Genomic DNA, 20,958 nt, shown 5'->3' on the forward strand with positions numbered 1-20,958 from the left:
TGATGCAGGGAGAAAAAGCGAGATGGCGTTAATGAATTGAAAAATTAGCCGCGCTGATTATTTACGCCTGCTCCCGTCTAATTACAGTTCGAGAAAGAGATCATCACCAAGCTGGATCACGAGGTGGAGGGGGGCCACGGAGACGAGCAGTACAAAGTTCTCTTTCAGAAAATGTAAGTGCTGATTAACGCCTGAACCTCTCGCCGCTAAAGATAATGCTAATTGCGACGTAGCGTTTCCTCAAAATAATCACGGCGTGCTGATGATGATGGCGCCGCGTCTCATCGCGGCGGACTGGGATGCTAAATCTGCCTTCATGTGCAAAAAAAAAAAAAAATCTAAACCGTCTCACTCGTCTCCTTTTTTGCCCCTGGCCTCTTTTCTCTCCACCACCATTAAAATAACCCCCCCCCCCCCCAACCCGACACTCGCCAGCTTACTGGAGCACTGCAGGAAGCACATGTACTTAGCGGCGAGCGGCGAGTACTTCGTGACCCTGGTGGTCCGGCTGCTGGAGAGGCTGCTGGACTACCGGACCATCACCCACGACGAGAACAAGGAGAACCGCATGAGCTGCACCGTCAACGTCCTGGTGAGTCGCCCCCCCCACCCCCCACCCCCACCCCCGCCTCCAAACACCTCAGTTTAGTCATTTCATCTTTTTGTCGCCACAAATTGTGGAAAATAGTTCCTCTCTTTCTGTCCTGCAGAACTTCTACAAGGAGATCGACCGAGAGGAGATGTACATCAGGTAAGATCAGGATGGAGTCCTGGATGTTTGGGTTCCAGAGGTCCTGTTGGACCAGGAAGCCTCTCCTGAGGACCAGGAAGCCAGAAAACGATGGTCTGAAAGGGATCAGACTAGTTCCTGGTTTCAACTCTAGATTTAAACTGTATTTAGATTAAATTCCCACCAATCAGAGTAGCTACTCCTTCGTGTTACTCTTTCAGAGTAAAATTCTGTTTATACTGTTATATACTTGTGGATTTTCTGATGTACTGTTTGTACATAAAATGGAGTGGTGGGCCACATTCGGCCCCCGGGCCTTGGTGCACCCTGATGCTCCGGTCCAGCGGCGGTAACTTCCTGTAAATGGTCGCCCTTTCCCTCCAGGTACCTGTACAAGCTGTGTGACCTCCACAAGGAGTGCGACAACTACACCGAGGCGGCGTACACGCTGCTGCTGCACGCCAAGCTGCTCAAGGTAAACACACACACACACACACACACACACACACAGTCCCAATGTGACACACACGAATGTGGAAAAACCTCGAACGGCACAAGATTGACGCAGACAGCTGGCGTTTAACCTCCGGCGTCACATTTAGGAAGAGGGAGAGAGGGTGAAATCCCTTTGATCCCGCCGCCGCCGCCGCCGCGTGAGACGGTCGGTACGAGGGTCGAAACGCCGAGCGTTGGAAACCGTAGCGACCGTCTGATCTTTCCCAAAGAGAGAAAAATTCTGAGATTCGGCAGACGGTTCCCGTTTTTTACCCCTCTGGTCTGGCCTCAGAAAGTTTTTCATCTCCACCTCGGACGCAGGAACTCCTCCCAGAATGCATCTGGGTTTCATGTCACCTACAGACAGGGGCTACTTCCTGTTTGTGTTTCATCTCCTCCATATTTGCATAAATCTCTGGCTGCCTCAGTCTTTTGTGTCGGTCACGGGAGAGAAAGCTGCGAATCGCATTTTCCTCGCCGAGCGAGTCGCATCGGGATGGAGGTGGGGGGGTGGGGTGTTTGTGTTGTCATTATTTAATTCTGCTCATCTCCCTGCAGCTGTGCCCCCCCCCCCCCACACACACACACACCTTCAGATATTATTCTCTATTATACAAGAGGAAATTGATCAATTTTGCTCCATCAGAGTTTGGATGAATCTTTTCAAGCTCTCTAAATGTAGCCATCGGGAGTCGGCGTTCTCCCTTTGTGTTCGCACACAGACCCGTGTAAACGAGCCCCGATGAGGAGGAATGATGGGTATTCGATTCTGCCCCCCACCCCCACCCCTAGCAGCAGTTATGGACTAAATCTGGCTCTTTATCAATTAATCTTGAATGGATTATCGAGACGTAAACGCGATCTGCCGTCGTTTTGTTCCGTCTAAACGCTGACGATGAATCGATAAAGCATCCATCCTCACACCCCCATCGATGTGCAATGCAATGACTTTTTCACACCTATCCCGATTGGGGCGGGGGGGGGGGGATGCTAATTCATTCATTTTGTTATTCAGACGCGGCAAACCTCTGAGGAATGGAACCGCTCCTTCCTCCTCTGAGATACGAGATCTTTTCTCCTTCACGGGTGTGAAGGCTTTGCCCTCATTATCGTCTGCCAGGCTCGCCCTGCCCCATCACTATTTTGGGTTCTCATTCCGGACGGTAAAAGAGCGATCATCACGTCTCTCTCCGAGCCCCGTTCGATCAATATCGACGTCCGTTTCGCCGCCTCGGGTTTCCATCTGGCCGCGTTGACCTGCAGGACATATTTAAAAAGAATTACACCCCCATCTCGCCCATTTGCATCGACTATAACTCACCCATTGATTTCCTGTCACCTGTTCCCGTTCTTATTCCCGTCGTGCCCGACCCCCCCCACCCCCCACCCGCTTGCCGACCTGTCCTCCGCAGTGGTCGGATGAGCCGTGCGCCGCCCACCTGACCCAGAGGGACGGGTACCAGGCCGCCACCCAGCTGCAGCTCAAGGATCAGCTGTACCAGCAGATCATCACCTACTTCGACAAGGGCAAGGTGAGCCACGCCCACAAACACACACCTGTGGGACCTGGGAGAAGAATCTCAACCTCTTGATTGATGGTCCGTCTCTGTCGCGTCCCTCAGATGTGGGAGGAGGCCATCATTCTAGGGAAGGAGCTGGCGGAGCAGTACGAGAACGAGATGTTTGATTTCGAGCAGCTCAGCGCCTCACTGGTGGGTGATTGGACGTGACCATGATGATGTCATGAGGGGGACTTCCTTCCTTGCACTTTAACCACGTTTGTCTCCGCAGAGGAAGCAGGCCCAGTTCTACGAGAACATCGTGAAGGTCATCCGGCCCAAACCGGACTACTTCGCCGTGGGATACTACGGCATGGGTTTCCCCTCCTTCCTACGCGTGAGTACGCGCATCAACAGACACCTCCCAACGCATCCCCGGCGCCAATCGGACGATCGATACGTTCGCCCGCCGCCGTCCGTTTCCCACGGCGATCGGGTTTGTTTTTTTCGGTCCGTCTCTCGCGTTGCTGAGGAGGGAATCGTCGTGGCTGTGTGGGTGGATAATGTGGACGATGGCCTTCGCAGTTTGAAAACAGTCGTGAATGGGAAGCAGACGCGTCCGTCCTCCAGCCTCCTCCTCCTCCGTTCACGTCTGTCCGACTATTTTTAGACTTTTAGTCGTTTTCATCCGTGAAACGCGTCTCGAACGCCACCTCAGCTCCAAAAAAAAACCCCCTCCAAACTGGCTCCGCCCAGCTGGGAGGCGAAGGTGGATTGGGCGCTGCTAATATATTCCCTGCTGGATCTGCTATCGGGCTGGTGGGGGGTGTTGTTCAAGGTCTCCCGTAGCCGTTCTTATTTTTACCCGACCAGCGCCCAACGTCCTCGTGGACGACGACGGTGTGGAAGTCGAGCTGCGTGGTTTTGAGCGCCTCCTGATCAAATCTGCACAATTAAAAGAGGTAGTTTTGCCGTTGTCAAGCGGTTTGGAATGCTTCCTTTAGAGCACGCGTGTCAAACTCAAGGCCCAGGGGGGCCAAATGTGGCCCGCCACGTCATTTTATGTGGCCCACGAGAGCATCAAAGGTCAAAAACTACATTTCCCACAATGCAGTAATTCAGCCCATTTTAACGCTGACAAAAATCGCTGTGAACAAAGTTAACGTCCTAACTTTATTCTCTTGAACAGTTTGATCCTTGATTGATGGAGTTCTGTGGGTTAAACAATCGTGTGGGGTTTTTTTACCGTTAATTTAAACGCCTCTCAGGATCGTGGGATTAACGGCGGCGACGCGTTTTGTAAAACCGACATCGAGCAGATGCTGAACGTCGGCAGTTGAGGGTCATTAAAAGCGAGCAGATTGTCGGAAATCGCTGACGCCGCCACCGACGAACGTTAACGCCAAGATTTCCCCGAATCGTGTCGAATTTCAGCCGTTTGGGGGGTTTTTTTTGTTGTTTTTTGACATTTATATTTTCTTTGCTGCTGTTTTCAATCCGTCGTCGCTCCGGGGGTCAAGGTGAACGTGAACAGGACGTCGTTGGAAACCTAACCGAATATCCCAGCGTTGGTTTCCACGCAGAAGGGGCGTCTCCTAAGTGCTTTTTAAGCGTCTCCGCTTGACCTTTCCAGCTTTCCACCCTCTGATCCCCCCTACCCCCCCCCCCCACCCTGCTTCTGATTTATTCCATAATTACCCTGAAAGATTTCTTTGCGAGTTCAAACGGACGCGTTGGAGTCGGCGTCGCTTATGAAGATGAATACCGTCCTGAGGGGTTCCTGCTTTGGGCTGCAGCGTGGCGCCGTCCTCAGGGGGAAAGTCACTTATATGGGAAAATCAATACCTCCCCCAACCACCCCCCACCCTTTAAGAATTGATTTTATGCACCAGTGCTTAATAGCTGCTTATGATTTATTAGTTGTTAATGTGCTTCAGCACAAGGGGACTCGCTAATTGCGAAACGCTCTGTGACAACATCAGGGCGTCTGTTGGGAGCTGCAAACATTAAAAAAAACTACTGGAAAAAAAAAACCTGTAATCTGACTCAGAATATTCTAATCCTAATTTGTTATTCCAGTCTTTTCTATTCCGTTCATCCAGTGAGGATATTTCAACGCGTTAGAAAGAGATTTTTTCCTCTTCGGTTGTCCGCCGGCGGGCGGATCTCTCCTCTTCCTCCTCCTCCTCCTCCTCCTCCTCCTCCTCGCCCGTCGCTTCCCATCAATCCTAATTCTTGCTTAATCCTCACATTTAGTTTCCTGCCAGCGTCCGGTTGGGAGAGCATCTGAGGGCGTGTGCCGCTTGAAGTATGTATCTCGGATGTGAGCTGTCGGGCTCCGTCATTCCCAGATTTCCTCTCCTAGAGACGACAGGAAGTTCCCGGCTCGTACTTCCTGTTTGAGTTATTTTTGTGCAGGAATAAAAGATGGAGGCCTTTTTTTATTCACCCACATATCAACCAGTTTTCCCAGCTTCCCTTTCCCAGTATGTCGCAGGATCACCCCCCCTTCCAAGAAGCTCTAAACGAACCCCACTGCGTCCAGTCGCTCTTTTGTGTTCACCCTCCAGCCGAGAAAAGGAAATCCAGATTTTTTGCATGAATTATTATCATTATTATTATTATTATTGTCATCATTCAGCGGGGGGGGGGGGACTTCCTTCCTGCGGATCCTTCTTTTCTTTAAAGCAAGATTCCGTTTGCAGTTTGGACGTGCTTTAAAAAATAAAATTAAAAAAAAATCAATGAGCTTTCGTCAACTGATGTCAAAGCATATTTTGAAACCAGCCTGGGGCGTCTTTCTGGTTAATTAATTGGGGGCAGGGGGCAGAGGGGGGGGTATTGAGATGCTGCGTGTGAAAGAAGGAGGCGAGATCCGGTCCTCCGAAGGTGAAGAACCCCGACGTTCACGCTGTTTTTTATCGCCTCGTGTCCGTTTTTAAGCTAATGAATGGAGCTGCTAATTCACGGTTAGCCCGCTATGAGAGCAAACTAATGGTTTACAGAGGAGCTCAAGCTGCTAACATCCTCAGGTGATGACTTCCTCTCTTCCCTTTGATTTAAAATCGCTGAATCGGCCCCCGGAACTTCCTGTCAACCTCATGTTTGCGAGTATTTAATACAACGATTATGATAAGGATCGTTTTTACCATCTCCTTCCAGAATAAGATGTTCATCTACCGAGGGAAGGAGTACGAACGCAGGGAGGATTTCGAGGCCCGCCTCCTCACGCAATTCCCCAACGCCGAGAAGATGAAGACGACCACGCCCCCCGGCGACGACACCAAGACCTCCTTCGGACAGTGTATCCTCACCGAGATGCGGTTTTTTGTTTTTTTTTTAGTCGATTTTAACTTCTGTTTGTCTCCGAGATAAAGAAAACCGAATCGTTTCCTCCTCCTCCTCCTCGTCGTCGTGGCAACGGTTTTCAGAAAACGCTTCACGATGCGAAACTCATAACATTGAAAACCAGATAAAAAAAGCACCCTGTAATTCTCCAGGAGCCCATTTGAGAAGCTTTTATTTACTTGTAGCTGTAATGGGGAGCTAACGGCGGGGGTAATTTAGTGGGGGGGGGGGGCTGGAACGGATTAAAATGATTTTATTTGTTTTAAACAGAAGTTTCAGTCACAAAACGGATTGAACTCATATTTCAAGGTTCGATCTTCATGTTGGGCGCAAACGGGGCGGGCGGAGTTAATAGATCACCAGAACGTGGGATTAAATACGTTATTATTGCCCATAAATAAATTCCTCTGTTTGGTTTAATTCCATATTAATGTCAACATATTTAATAATTCATTCACACTCAATATTTTTTTTCCCATTACAGCGTTTGCTGAAACGAAACTCCTGCCGCCGTTTCTGAACGCGTTTCATGCATTTAACAAAAAAAAAACAACAAAAAAAAAACTTCACTTCCTGTTTAATTATAATTTACTCAGAATCATTGGTTTGGGAAATAGACTTCCACAGAAAGTGCGATTACGAGCCGCGTTTCCTGTTTATTTCCATTTTGGTTCTTTTGAGTCGGGAGGCGTTCCATTTTATTTCCGTGACGTTCCGCCTGAAGACATCCAGTGTTTCACGGTGAAGCCCATCCTGGACCTGCCTGCCAAGTTCCAGAACAAACTGGTCTCCGAGCAAATTCTGAGGTAAGCGGCCCGTCACCACAGCCTGCTGTTAGTCCAAGTCACCCAGCATGCCTTTCAATCCTGCGAGCCCAATTTCCTCCCCCCTAGTCGCTCGGGAGTCGTTTGGCGACGCCAAAACGAAAGCGTCCGCGTGTTTTTTTTGTTTGTTTGTTTATTTGTTGAACCTGCGTCCTTCCCCCGCCATTAGTGCGGCGTGACATCATTAATACCTCTGTGTCACGTCGCCCCTGCAGCAGCCCCCCCTGCTCTGATTGGTCGATCAGAAACCCGTTAATGGCCCCGTATTAAAGCCGGTTCGCACCTCCACTTCCCCCTCCATCTTTATTTTTTATTTTCCGGGTCGCCTCGCCCTCGCTGCCTCTTCTCATTTATTCCCTCATTCCGTGCAGAAGATCAATGGCTGCACAGAAACCAAGTCCCAAACAGCGAGGCGCCACGCCGCCCGCCTCTGACCTTGCTTTGACCTCGCTTTGTCCAGATCGTGCCACTCCATCGTCTCCGGCCCGCCGGCTAATGACGTGGAAAAGTTTAATTAATTGGGAGGCTGCAGCTGCTGGAGTCTGTTTATTAGCATCAAGAGCTAGCGCCTGACTTTAGCGGATAATTCAGGACCCGGTCTCATCACGTTCATTAGCCTTTGTGACCGGCAGATTGTCGGCGTAATAAAAATGACTTGAGTATCAGTAAGACCCAATCATGCCTGTATAAAGCCTGTTTAGGACAAGAGTGGCTTTAATCCTAATTTGCTCATTAAAGAATTTAATCTACATGCTCTACAAAGCTATAATAATAACAGAATAATATTTAAGAATTTAATAAGAATATAATGTAATGATAATAATATTTAAAATATATATATATATATATATAATTGTATATAAATATAATATTGATAATACTAATTATAACTACTACAAATAATAAAATTAATAAAAATAAAGTTATTATTTTATTATTTTATTAGTAGTAATATAATAAATAATTAAATTAAATATAATAATAAAAAATATTATTAATAATATTTATTTATTAATAATAGTTACCCTACTCGGATCAATAAAGGTAATTTTAAAAAATTAAAGCTAAAGTGCAGAATCTGCAGTTGTTACAAAAATTCCCCACATTTTTCTTGTTTTTGCTGCATGTTCCACACACACACACACACACACACACACACACACACACACACACACACGAACACACACACACACACACACACACACACATCTTCTCCCACAGCTTCCATTGTCCTCTAAGTAGAACAATTCCATTAACCTGATTTGAAGTTCGTCCTCACGTCTGCTCCACATGTCGGGCTCCGCCCAGCGACGCCCATCGACGTTAGCTCGCGACCCACGATGGAACCTAATTACCCCGCCGATGAGGCTCCGCCCCCTCGGCGCCCGGTCAAACTGCTATAAACCGCCGATTGTCCTGTGCTTGACCTAAAGAGAACCAATCAAGCTGCTTTTAATTCTCTCTTCCAGCTTCTACACGGTAAATGAAGTCCATAAATTCCAGTATTCCAGGAGGATTCCGATGAAGAAGGGAGAGAAGGACCCGGACAACGAGTTTGCGGTAATTCCCGTTTTCTTTTCTTTTTTTTCCCCCTACTTCCATTAAAATAATGTATTAATTTATTTACATTTAAAGCTCTTTTATTTTTTTGTTCCTTAAACGGTTGTAACCAATCACCTGACATCTACAGGGTTTTAAACAAACAGGTGCACGGCGAGGAGATGAAATAAATTATAATCGCCTGTTCGTCTTTGAGATGAAACCAGAGCGAAGCTGAAAAGCTTTTTCATCCCCGTCTCTTCTTATCTGCTCTCTTCTGGCTCCTTCTGTTTTCTCTGCTGCCATTTTGCTATTTATTAAAGGACGCCGCTCGCTTCTTGTTGGAGGTTTATGTTCCAGGTCCGTCTCCAGGACGGTAAATCTTACCTCTAATCAGCAACGGGCAGATTTCTACACCCGGACAGGAGGACACAGAGGATAATTACCTTTATTTGTTGCCAGCCGCAACGTCCAGACTAAATAAAGTTATTGGCGGCGCGTCCATTCCTGACTCGCCCTGTTTTTTTTTCGTGCATCTAATGAATTTCCAGGTTGGGAATGAGATGATGACGCCTTTAAATCACCGTTTCATCCTTCGCCGTCTCCTCTACAGAACATGTGGATCGAGAGGACCACCTACGCCACCGCCTACAAGCTTCCCGGCATCCTGCGCTGGTTTGAAGTGGTGTCGGTCTCCATGGTGAGTACCGTACCGCCGCCGCCACGCCGCCGCCGGCCTCCTGATTAGATGAGGATCGATGCGATTTGTCCAGTTAGGCTTTACAGACGCAACGAGGATGCAGGCGTCGTCCGGACCGGAGGGGCTTCATCGATTTCGCTGTAAATAACGGCACGGCGCAAATACAGCCGGAGTCCGGCGCTCGCTCAGCCCCGACTCCCCCTCTGATGGGATGAAGTGAGGAAGAGTCGTCTGACCCGCCTCAGAAAGAACGTTTTACCCCATCAGGACCGAAAAACACATTAAAAATTCAGTTTTTCAGCTCCGTCGGTTTGACTCATTAAAATGGCGTTCCCGTTCCTGTCAGAAGAGGTCCGTTTTTGTGATTTCCTGGACTAATTTGGGTTTCCAGGAAGTAAAGTTGCGTTCTACGTACCCGAGCTAAACGTACGTACGTACGCTACGCCAGCTAGACGTCATTTTTTTTGTATTTTTGCGGATGATGATGGAGCATCCTCAAATAATCAGAAACAGGAAGCAGACGCTAAAGACGACACGTTACGATTCGCCGAGGCCAACGCCTTCGGAGGGGGTTAGCCCCGCCCCTGTGTGAATGTTCCATCAGCTCTCAGAATGTCCCATGATGCCTCTCTTCCCTGTGCCGCGCAGGAGGAGATCAGCCCGCTGGAGAACGCCCTGGAGGCGATGCAGCTGACCAACGAGAAGATCAGCAGCATGGTGCAGAGGCACCTCAGCGACCCCAACCTTCCCATCAACCCCCTCTCCCTGCTGCTGAGTGGCATCGTGGACCCGGCGGTCATGGGGGGGTTCGCCAACTACGAGAAGGTAACGGGAAAAACGCGTCGGCGAAGTAGCCAATCGGGATCTACTTTACGCCGTAACCCCTTGTTAACCCCTTCCGTGTCTTTCTCCTCTTCTTCTTCTTCAGGCCTTCTTCACTGAGAAATACCTGCAGGAGCACAAGGAGGACCTGGAGAAGATCGACAAGCTGAAGGACCTGATCGCCTGGCAGGTGAGACGGAAGATCGGACGCGTTTTCATCCGAAATGTTTTATTAACGCCGCCGCTACTCGTCGTTTCGGATCCGAGACGTTTCTCTTCTCTCTGTTTCCTGTCGCTGGTTTTGCGAAAGGAAGTTGATAGAATTTGCTTCTTCTTTTTTTGCCAAGTTGTTGTAAAATAGGTCGAGTCTTTGCTCCGCGTCTCTAAAAAGTTCTGTCTCTCTTTTTTTTTTTTTTTTGTCTCGGCGGAACCTTTTGGTCTCTTTCAGGCATCGCCGCGTCACGGCGGGAACACGCCGCTTCTTCATCGTGGTCGTCTTCTTCTCTTCTGGCTTTGATGTCGTTTTGATGTCAGGTTTCTTTAATTATCAGCTTGTATTTGTTTTATTTTAAAGTTTTGTGACATAACGTAAAGCACCTGACGTTGACGCGTGTTAAAAATAAATACGTCGCTACTTCGTGACTCCTGGAAAGAGGTGAATATCGCAGATGTGTAAAAATCTGACGGGGTGTGAACGCAGCCTGACTTTACCTTTTTAACGCCTCTCGGTTATTTTTACATCCTTCTGGATGCTTCTGCAGCTGCACTAGAAATAACGTCGCAGTTTGCAAATGTTCTTCCAGAGCTAATTAGCGTGATTTTTTCTCCCGTTTATCCGCGTCGTAACCGGTTACATCCGGTTACGACGACCTTCACATCATCACGCTAAAGTGAACAAAATCGCGCATAGTTGACATGTAAGCTTTGAAGACGCGGTTGTACGATCATCACACGCGTGTAGGTGTGGATTTGAAACGGTATCGGCCTTTTTTTTTTTTTTTTTTTAATCCTGGCATCTCCGATCTGTCAAATGAGGCACAGGCGCGTCGATATATGAGGCAAACGAGATGTTTCAGCTTCCTTCACGTCGTCTTTTTCTTTCTTGGTTTGCTGTTTTTATTAATCTTATTTATAGTGCCGTCGATCTGCTCATTAGCGCTTCCCTGAGACCTCGGTTGATCTTCATCAAAAGGTCTCGCCTGCATCATCGTCGCCTCGGCGACGGGCATCCCAGGCTCTGAAGTCTTATTAAAGTGCGGCGAGACGCTGCCGGTTTGTACGCAGCGTGTGATTGTAACCGGGGGTGTTTGTCGGAGATCACCTCGATTGAATATTTCTGCCTTATTTGAAGCTACAGTTCCTGATTCTGACCACTAGGGGGAGCAAAAAAGGAAGAAAAAAAACGTAATCCAGACCCCAAGATTAGGAAAACTAAAAGAAAAATGATTTAGCCTTCCTGGATCAAGATCTGCAACAAGTTCAGGTGGATTCTGTGTAAGCCCCACCCACTTCACAAACTTTTTTTTTGGTGTCGTCACGGCAACAAACCAGCCACAAACCCTTTTCTGAAGGATGCTCCGGAGACGAATGATCTCATGTGACGCCTCGAAACGATCCACCTGCTGGGAAACAAAAGTTTCTACGTGGTTGTGTGTGTGTGTGTGTGTGTGTGTGTGTATGTGTGTGTTAGCCACCTTGAACCCTGAAGTGCCCCCCCCCCACAAAGTGCTTATCTGTGCAGCCACCAAGCAGAGTTCTGTTGCCATGCCGCCGCCACTCAGTCGCTCTCAATCATCCTGAGGTCTATAAAAAGATCTGGGTATCCTGGGAGACGTGAATCTTGCCTCGCTCTCCCCGTTTTTTGTTGGGGTTTTTTTCCGCCAGTTTCTGTGTTTTCCGTCTCGCAACGCCTGTTTTCCGTCACTCCCCTCCCTCCCCCACCCGTCTCTCTTCCTTCGTTTCCTCCTCGTCTTCCTCTCTCCTCAAACAGGTCCCGTCGAGGATGATTAAGGTGCTTAATATCAGGGGGAAATCCTCGCAGGGCGCCTCTTATTTATCTCTCCACCGACTCGTACAGGAAGCTCCATCGGTAAACTTCACAGCTCCTTCTCCCGCGCCCGTCGGCGAGCCCTCGCCGCGTGTCGACACCCGCCTAAATAAAACATGCCGGTTTTGAGATCCTTACAAACGCTTGCATCACGCGTCTGATGGCGGCGAGCGTGCCAGCTGACTGAAGTCGTAGCTGCAGCCGCAGGAAAAAAGAAAAGGTGAACGCTGGCTGGAGTTTGCACGAGTTCGCCGCCGGATGCGACTCGGGACCGATTCTCCATCCTTTGTTCCGTAAACTGGATCAGTCGTCATGACGATAGATTCCACGTTTAGGCTCCTGGAGGCCGCCGATCCATCCCTGTTTTGATGACGTGAACGCAGTCGCTGCTTCCGTCTCACCTGTGATGGTCTTCCCAGACGGTCGGAGAACGTCTCTACGGTTGCCATGGGAAAGGAAAGGAGACGGCGTCGTCTTTGCTTTTCGTTTGGTTTGTTATTGTGCGACTCCACGAAACACAGGGCTGTGAACGCTGCTGGCTTCACGTCTGAGTCCAACCACAGAAGTGGAACGTCGCCCAGCAGCTCGACTCCACGGGGGCCGACAGACTGAGTCAGCAGAGTCGCTGGAGTTTCCTAATTACTCCCTCCCTCTCTCCTCCTGCCGGAGCCCCCTCCCAGTGAGGAGCTCTGATTCTGATTCTGATTCATGTTATAGTCCAGTGCGCTTTATAACCCAGTGTGTTTTATAATCCAGTGCACTTTATAATCCAGTGCACTTTATAGTCCAGTGCCCCTTATAATCCAGTGCGTTTTATAATCCAGTGTGTTTTATAATCCAGTGCACTTTATAATACAGTGAACTTTATAACCCAGTGTGTTTTATAATCCAGTGCACTTTATAATCCAGTGCACTTTATAGTCCAGTGCCCCTTATAATCCAGTGCCCCTTATAATCCAGTGTGTTTTATAATCCAGTGCACTTTATAGTCCAGTGTGCCTTATAATCCAGTGCGTTTTATAATCCAGTGCGTTTTATAAACCAGAGTGTTTTATAATCCAGTGCACTTTATAACCCAGTGTGTTTTATAATCCAGTGCATTTTATAATCCAGTGCACTTTATAGTCCAGTGCCCCTTATAATCCAGTGCGTTTTATAATCCAGTGTGTTTTATAATCCAGTGCACTTTATAGTCCAGCGTGCCTTACAATCCAGTGCGTTTTATAATCCAGTGCGTTTTATAATCCACTTCGTTTTATAATCCAGTGCATTTTATAGTCCAGTGCGCCTTATAATCCAGTGCGTTTTATAAACCAGAGTGTTTTATAATCCAGTGCGCTTTATAATCCAGTGCACTTTATAATCCAGTGTGTTTTATAATCCAGTGCACTTTATAGTCCAGTGTGCCTTATAATCCAGTGTGTTTTATAATCCAGTGCGTTTTATAAACCAGAGTGTTTTATAATCCAGTGCACTTTATAACCCAGTGTGTTTTATAATCCAGTGCATTTTATAATCCAGTGCACTTTATAGTCCAGTGCCCCTTATAATCCAGTGCGTTTTATAATCCAGTGTGTTTTATAATCCAGTGCACTTTATAGTCCAGTGTGCCTTATAATCCAGTGCGTTTTATAATCCAGTGCGTTTTATAATCCACTTCGTTTTATAATCCAGTGCATTTTATAGTCCAGTGCGCCTTATAATCCAGTGCGTTTTATAAACCAGAGTGTTTTATAATCCAGTGCACTTTGTAATCCAGTGCGTTTTATAAACCAGTGTGTTTTATAATCCAGTGCGCTTTATAATCCAGTGCACTTTATAATCCAGTGCATTTTATAATCCAGTGCGCTTTATAGTGCAGAAAATACTGTATTTTGTTTTTTGTCAAAGTTAAAATAGCCTCTATGACTGCATTGTGGGAAATTAGGCTTTTGACCTATTAATTTTTAGACACTCTGAACTTTTATGCTCTCGAGGGCCGCATAAAATGATGTGGAGGGCCACATTCGGCCCCCGGGCCATGAGTCGAGGCTGTTTAACATTCGTGGAACCGCCGCAGGTATTAGAGGAAATCAGACGGCGTGTAAATCCCTCCTGTCAGTCGTTGCGTCTCCTTGTTTCTAAGGATGTTGATGTCAGGTGTGAACGGGGGCCTGGCTGTTCTGATGGGGTGATGGGGGCGGCGGGAGGCGGGAGAGAGGCGTATCATGGCAACAGGCTCGTCTGATGTAGTCTGGTTCCACCTGGATGTGGTTGTGATGTTTCCTCTGAACACACACACACACACACACACACACACACACACAAGCCTCATACACATGCTGTGCTGGATGTGCACAGCCGAGGGGTTAAAGGTCATGTGTCTGAAATTGGCTCCATGTGAGGTTTTTCCTCAAATAAACGAAGGACCGACACGCAGGTGACCTCCGTCTCTTCCTGGGAGGGGTTGGGGAGGGAGGGGGTTAAATTGGATTAGGGTTTGTCACACCTCTGTTCTGCCCCCCCCCCCCAGATCCCGTACCTCGCCGAAGGCGTTCGCATCCACGGGGAGAAGGTGACGGAGGCGCTGAGACCTTTCCACGACCGGCTGGAGGCCTGCTTCAAGCAGCTCCGAGAGAAGGTGGAGAAACAGTACGGAGTCAAGTCCCTGGTAGGTTTCCTGTCTGGGGGGGGGGGGGGTCAGCGATGGAACGCCGTTGGACTTCCTTCAAACGTTCCTTCAGACTTTTACAGTTTATTGTAGAGATTTCTCCCTGACTGGCTGCTGGATTAGGAACGTCTGCGTCTCTTCTCTCTGCTTCAGCCGCCGGCGGACGAACGGCGGGGGTCCCGTCCTCCGTCCATGGTCCGCTCCTCCACCATGCCCTCCTCCCAGAGGCCGCTGTCGGTGGCGTCGGTCACCTCCGTCTCCTCCGACAACTCCCCCTCCAGGCCCGGATCGGACGGGTAACGCCTGACCCCCACGCTCCTCTGCTTCAGTGTTTAAATATAAAAACGTTCCAAAAATGTGCTTTAAAGTATTATTTATGAACCCCCCCCCCCCCCCACTTTCACTGCGTTAACCCTTTATGGGACACAAAAGTTCAACCTTAGAATGTTATTGGAGGACAAAACAAAACTTTATTTAAAAACCAAAAGTAGTCACCTGCCCAGTAAAGGGGGAAATGTTTTGATCAACTTCAGCTCAAATTTTACAAAAAATTAATTTATACGTCTTTTATTCAAATAAATTTAACCCTTTCAAGTCATTTCGAAGGCATTAATCCATATTGTAAATGCCTAAAACACAAAATATGCTCTATTATCTACAGTATATTGTAAATTTAAACTTTAATAATTATAAATGGCTCTGATTCAATAGAATTTTTAATTAAGAGTTAATTCAAGTAATTAGAGCGTCTTTTATCCTCGGTGCAAAAAGAGTTCAGTCCCTAAAATGTTCTCTAAAAATGTTATATACTTGTTTTTTTCAGTTTCAGTGCTTTAAAACTTTTGACAAACGTCAGTCCCGGATCATAACATTTAAATTAAGGATTTTTTTTCTTGTAATTTTAACATAATATGAAACAAGTGGAAAAAGAAACATTCAAAAAGCTGGTGGAACTTCTTCTGGGCTTCCATCTGTTTTAAACCTATTATTAGATCCAAGGTTGAGCAGAAATTCACAATAAAAAGTAAATTATTTCATCTTTAAAGTTAAATGAACTTTCTTGCAAGTTTTTCTTTAATCCCGACTCGATGAAGCCGGATTAAGCGAGCCGCGACAGAACCAGATTATTGATGCTCAGACGCCGTTTGATTGGTCCGTCCCCCCGTTTCCTCTTCCTCCCAGCTTCGCCCTGGAGCCCCACCTGCCGAAGAAGCTTCACACCAAGTCTCAGGACAAGCTGGACCGCGACGAGCCGGAGAGGGAGCGCAAGGAGAAGAAGAAGGAGAAGAGGAACAGCAAACACCAGGAGATCTTCGACAAGGAGATGAAGACCACCGACATCCCCCTGCAGCCCGCCGAAGCCGTCATCCTGTCAGAGACGGTACCCGAGCTGAGCCCACCCCCCCACTTTGCTCTTTACACCCCCCCTTGGGGTTCCTCTTCATCGCAGCAGAGAGGAATCTGTGTCCGACACGCCCGGGGGGAACGCTCCCCGGCTGACAGCATTAAGATAAGGGCAGGAATGGTGGGGCCCCCAAGGAGGCCCCCGGGAGCGGGGGAGGCGTCTGGCTCCTGTCTGGAGATTTCTGCCTCGGATGGGGGTGGGGGGGGGGCTCCTATTTAACATTAGTGGGGTTGTTTTTTAATTAAGCGTTTAGTTTTTTTAGCGTGGGGAATAAAAAAAACGTCTCTGAATGACTTTGGTCAGTTACAAAGTTGTTTGTTAACCCCCCCTGCCCCCCCCAGGACAGATTGTGTTTCATATTCAAATTCCAGCCATAATAATAATAATAATAATAATAAAAAGAGGAGAGAACGCAGTCGTGGCTGCGAACAGTGATTTGTAGCCAGCGCGTTTCCCTCCCCAGTACAGAAACACCCCCCACCCCATAGGAGCGTGGATTCACACATTGGGGTCCCCGATGCGAACCTCATTTTCTCCTTTTAATGATGCTTTATTGATTTTCTGCTGCGTGTAATCACCGACTCCACTCACTAAACTTTATCGATCGGTCATGTGACTCGCTTTTATTTTAAGCATCCTCCTCTGCCCCCCCACCCGACCCCCCCACCCCCCCCCCGTAGATCAGCCCCCTGCGACCCCAGAGACCAAAGAGTCAAGTCCTCAACCAGATGGGTGGAGACCGCCGCCTCTCCGTCTCCCCCGGACCCTCTTCTTCCTCTAACTCCGCCCCCTCGCCTGGACCCCCGCCCATCACGCCACGGAGCAAACACGCCATGGTCCTGCTCACCGCTTCCAGTAAGAATTTACCCACAATCCACAGCTTGATGACATCATCGCTGGCTGCAGGTTTTTATTGGCTCTAGAGAAACAATTCACTCGTTCGCTTTTACGCGCCTTTAAGGTCAGGTGACGATGGGCGGAGATTTCCTGATGCTAATGCTAATAGCATCCTACCTTTTTAAACAACATCTGTTGAGTCATGTGACTTTTTAAAGGTCCCGTAATATGCAAAACCTTGTCCAACACCAGACCCCGCCCTCTGCAGACGCCACACGGATCACAAACTAACGCCCAACAAACGAAGTAGTCACATCGGGATGCACAAGCCACACCCACTTCCTGAAAGGGGCGTGTCTAGCCTGAACTCATTTGCATTTTAAACCACACACAAACAGGATGTGACGATAAATGAGTCAAAAAAATTCCTGTGTGTCCGGCGCCCAGTGATGATGTCATCACGTTAGCAGTTAGCTCCACGTCTTTGTGATCTGCTCATATTTAAATGAACCCTGTTGCTATGGTAACGGGGTTCCAGGTGTTCTCCTCCTGCTCAGGTGAGTCTTACCCATCGCCCCCAGCTGGGCTTTATGTCCCGACTGTTTCTAAGCCCCGCCCCTCCTCCGCAGGTCTGGAGCTGAACGGAACGGGGGGGTCCGACAAGGGTGAGACTCCGCCCCCGCTGCCGGTGAAAGGAGGCGCGGCTGATTACGGCAACCTGCAGGATAATCACGACCTGAGTCCCTCTACGCCGCCGCCGCCGCCGCCCCATCAGAGGGTAGGTAATCAGGGTTCCTTCATGATGCTGGGGGGGCATTCAACCAGGGGGGGGTTGACGCCTGTGCCTCATTTGGGGTGGAGTGTGTCACAGGCATCAGGCGGTTATCCCAAACGACCCCCCCCCGGGGGCTGGCCCGGCGCCCAGACGTGATTGATTGGATGATGGCTTCACCTCTCACATCCATCAGGAGCTGATCAGCTGCTCGTCCCTCCGACGCTCGCCGTCCTCTCGCCACGACGCTCCGTTAACTCGTCTCCCTCGGCCGTCGTCACGGAGACCGGGGGAGCGAACGGAGGGTCGGCGTGAAGCGTGGCGGCAGGCAGACGTCGTGAGCGACAGCTCTTGATTAACGGTCATCGATGGCGGCGGGGGCGATGTCATTGATCAGCTAGCCCCGCCTCCATCGCACCTCGACTTTGTTGCACGCATCCGGATAAAGTTGTGACATCAAACTCCGCCTCTTCCGTCCGAACCGGAACCGTTTGCCGCCGCTAACGCTGTCGTTTTTGCAGTTGCGTGTGTTTCCTGTTACCGCGGCGACGGCGTGACGTTCCAGGCTGTGTGTGCGTGAATGAATGACTCCAGATGGCTAAAACCTCCCGTTTTGTGGTCTTTCAGCATCTCCCTCCCCCCCTGCCCATCAAAACCCCTCCGCCGCCTCCCCCCAAGACCGCCAAGAAGCAGGCGTCCGTCGATTCGTGGATCGTCCAGTGAACAGAGACGCTGACAGTCGGACCAGACCACACCCTGACGACAAAAACAACAACAGCACCCCCCCCCCTCCCTCTCCAAAATAAAAACAAAAACAACGTTTGTTTTTACCCACAAATCCCTCACTTCCTGTCCCAGATTGACAAGATGAATACCTCACCGCGGCCCCTCCTCATCATCCCTCATCTTCATCGTCTGCCTTCAATTTGACGGTGATGGGGAGCTCGGATCGGCAGCGTTCCGACCCCCCCCCACCACCACCACCACCACCACCACCCCCACTCCAGCTCCCAGACAGGACGAGAGCACGTTCAAGAATAATCTCTTTTTATTCCACTGTGTACAGAGGTCTGTATATATGATTTTATTTTATTTCAGGGTTGTTTTTTATGTGATTTCACTCTTTTTTTTTTGTATTAATACCATTAGCAGCATTTATATGAAGCAAAAAAAAAAAAAAAAGGGTGTGGAGGGGGTGTCGGTTATGAAGGGGGCGGGGACTTTCAGAGTCGGTATGTGAGCATCCCGTCACGGATTGGATGTCTGACTCCCATCGCCTTCCTGCTGTAACCTGGACTGTTCACTACTGACACGAATCTGAAGGAAACGTTCACGTGTGTGGATTTTTGTTTTTTTTGTTTTTTTTAAAAACATCATCATCAACATCACCTTCATCATTCTTCATCATTCCCGGCGAGAGACGCTGCGTTTCCATGACGCCACCCCTTTCTTCTTCTTCTTCTTCTTCTTCTTCTTCTTCTTCCACATTCCTGATTCCTGCAACCTCAGATTCTGTTTTCAGGTCATGCATTAAAAAATAAAATAAAAAAGTAAAAATTCATTTAAAAAATTTTTTTTAAAAAATATTTTACTTTTATTATAATTTGGTAATTTATTGATCTGTACTCTCGTCTCATCCAACACATTAATTTAAGGCCTCTTCAAAAACATGAAATACCGCTCCTCTTGTAGCGGCGGCATTTTGCCAATTTCACACACATGACCTTTTACCCTTCGGCTGTGCACATCCAGCACATGGTGTGTGTGTGTGTGTGTGTGTGTGTGTGTGTGTGTGTGTGTGTGTGTGTGTGTGTGTGTGTCGCCGCTGGCCCGTGTTGCTCCGATCACACACTCGTGTTCCGACCGTCTGGGAGATGAATGGACCTCGGAGCGCAGAGACAAACGGAGGAGGAAATATTCGATTAACATTTTAGTTTTCTCACCAAAAAGTTATTTCCTCTGGTGGATTCCATCCTACCTGCCCCCCCCCCCTTCCCCCCCTTTTTTTTTTCTCTCTTGGCACCAACCCCCCCCCCACATTGCCCCACCATACTGCGTTCAGGTGGTGTTCATTAAACCCTCACGCGTCCTGCTTCAGCTATGGGAAATTATGCTTCCGATTGATCCAGTGTGGAAAAAACTATCCCTGGTTAGTGGGGGGGGGGGTAGGAGGGGCTACCTGAGAGAAATAATGACCTTTAATAGCCCCTGACTAATCAAATACCCTCACATGTCAATCAATAGCCCGCGCTGAAAGGTGTGAGGGCGGCTAATGAGCACGTTTAGGTCGACTCGGCGTGAACACTGAGTCAGCATCGCGTGCAACCGTGGCAACCAGGAAACCACGGCGATGTAAAGGAGAATAAAACTTTATCCTTAAGTCTTCTTCTGTTTATTGCGTCGCGGCGGTGAGTGTTACCCTCCTCCAACCGCGAGGCGGGAATAAAAAGTTCCATCAATGTCATAATTCACTTACCCAGAATGCCCGGCGCTCAGCCCCGGCAATTGAAAAGGGATGAAGGGTGAAGTATTCCGGCGCGGGTAATATTACAGTTAACTGGCAGCTATTTCAATGGATTCCAGTGATTTGTGCTCAGGCTCTATCCACCCCCCCACACCCCCCACCTCTCCTCAAAGCACCGGGGAACGCGTCGCTTAATTGAGAGGATTTCCAGAGGCTTTTGGTGTTGGGGGGGGGGGGCAGAAATGTATTTACAACGCATGCGATCCGCGTCTCATTTGTCATTTCAGCCTGGAATAACGTGTGTATTTTCCTACACACACACACACACACACACACACACTTTGATTCGCCGGGAGGCTCGGCGCTAAACGTCTCCTTCGCATAACGAACAAGGGCAATACTTCCATAAATCAACAGCCGTGAATGTGTCCAATCGCAGCTGTCTGGGGGGGGGGGTTGATGTGTGTGGGGCGGGGGCTCGATATTCCAAAGGGATATGGTTAGAATTCAGATGTAGCCGTCGGTTGTGCGTTAGCCGATGTTCACGACGTGCCGTTTGATCAACCCATGACGTCACAAACTGGTTTCAGTGGTCATTTGGAATGTTTCCCAGAATGCTTTGCATGTCCAGATCAAAAAGTAGATTTGACCTCCACTCTTGATTGTTTTTCTAAAAAAAAACTGTAATGGAGCTCACCTCTACAGAGGCCATAGCGCCTCCTGCTGGTAGGAGGACTGCAGATTCAGCTGTTCTTCACTCATAAGACTATTTATAATTATTTTTATGTCATAAAAATGGTTAACACCCCCCCCCCCACACACACAC

At 48.6% G+C, this 20,958-nt stretch overlaps 1 protein-coding gene across 1 annotated transcript in view; it reads left to right on the forward strand.

The window, feature by feature from the left end:
- The window catches only part of dock1 (dedicator of cytokinesis 1), a 102,482-nt gene extending 83,253 nt beyond the window's left edge, over positions 1-19,229 (forward strand). Inside the window, exons 33-51 of the mRNA XM_068305794.1 lie at positions 88-173; positions 436-592; positions 711-751; positions 1,115-1,205; positions 2,638-2,757; positions 2,848-2,937; positions 3,017-3,121; positions 5,887-6,028; positions 6,797-6,878; positions 8,366-8,456; positions 9,049-9,135; positions 9,784-9,960; positions 10,064-10,147; positions 14,517-14,654; positions 14,808-14,950; positions 15,837-16,035; positions 16,740-16,914; positions 17,526-17,674; positions 18,296-19,229. Of these exons, the coding sequence (XP_068161895.1) occupies positions 88-173; positions 436-592; positions 711-751; positions 1,115-1,205; positions 2,638-2,757; positions 2,848-2,937; positions 3,017-3,121; positions 5,887-6,028; positions 6,797-6,878; positions 8,366-8,456; positions 9,049-9,135; positions 9,784-9,960; positions 10,064-10,147; positions 14,517-14,654; positions 14,808-14,950; positions 15,837-16,035; positions 16,740-16,914; positions 17,526-17,674; positions 18,296-18,391 (2,253 nt within the window). The 3' untranslated portion in view covers positions 18,392-19,229. The remainder of the gene's footprint in view (positions 1-87; positions 174-435; positions 593-710; positions 752-1,114; positions 1,206-2,637; positions 2,758-2,847; positions 2,938-3,016; positions 3,122-5,886; positions 6,029-6,796; positions 6,879-8,365; positions 8,457-9,048; positions 9,136-9,783; positions 9,961-10,063; positions 10,148-14,516; positions 14,655-14,807; positions 14,951-15,836; positions 16,036-16,739; positions 16,915-17,525; positions 17,675-18,295) is intronic.
- Positions 19,230-20,958: the final 1,729 nt, after the last annotated feature.

Source organism: Antennarius striatus, chromosome 21, assembly GCF_040054535.1.
Source record: "Antennarius striatus isolate MH-2024 chromosome 21, ASM4005453v1, whole genome shotgun sequence".
Lineage (NCBI taxonomy): Eukaryota > Metazoa > Chordata > Actinopteri > Lophiiformes > Antennariidae > Antennarius > Antennarius striatus.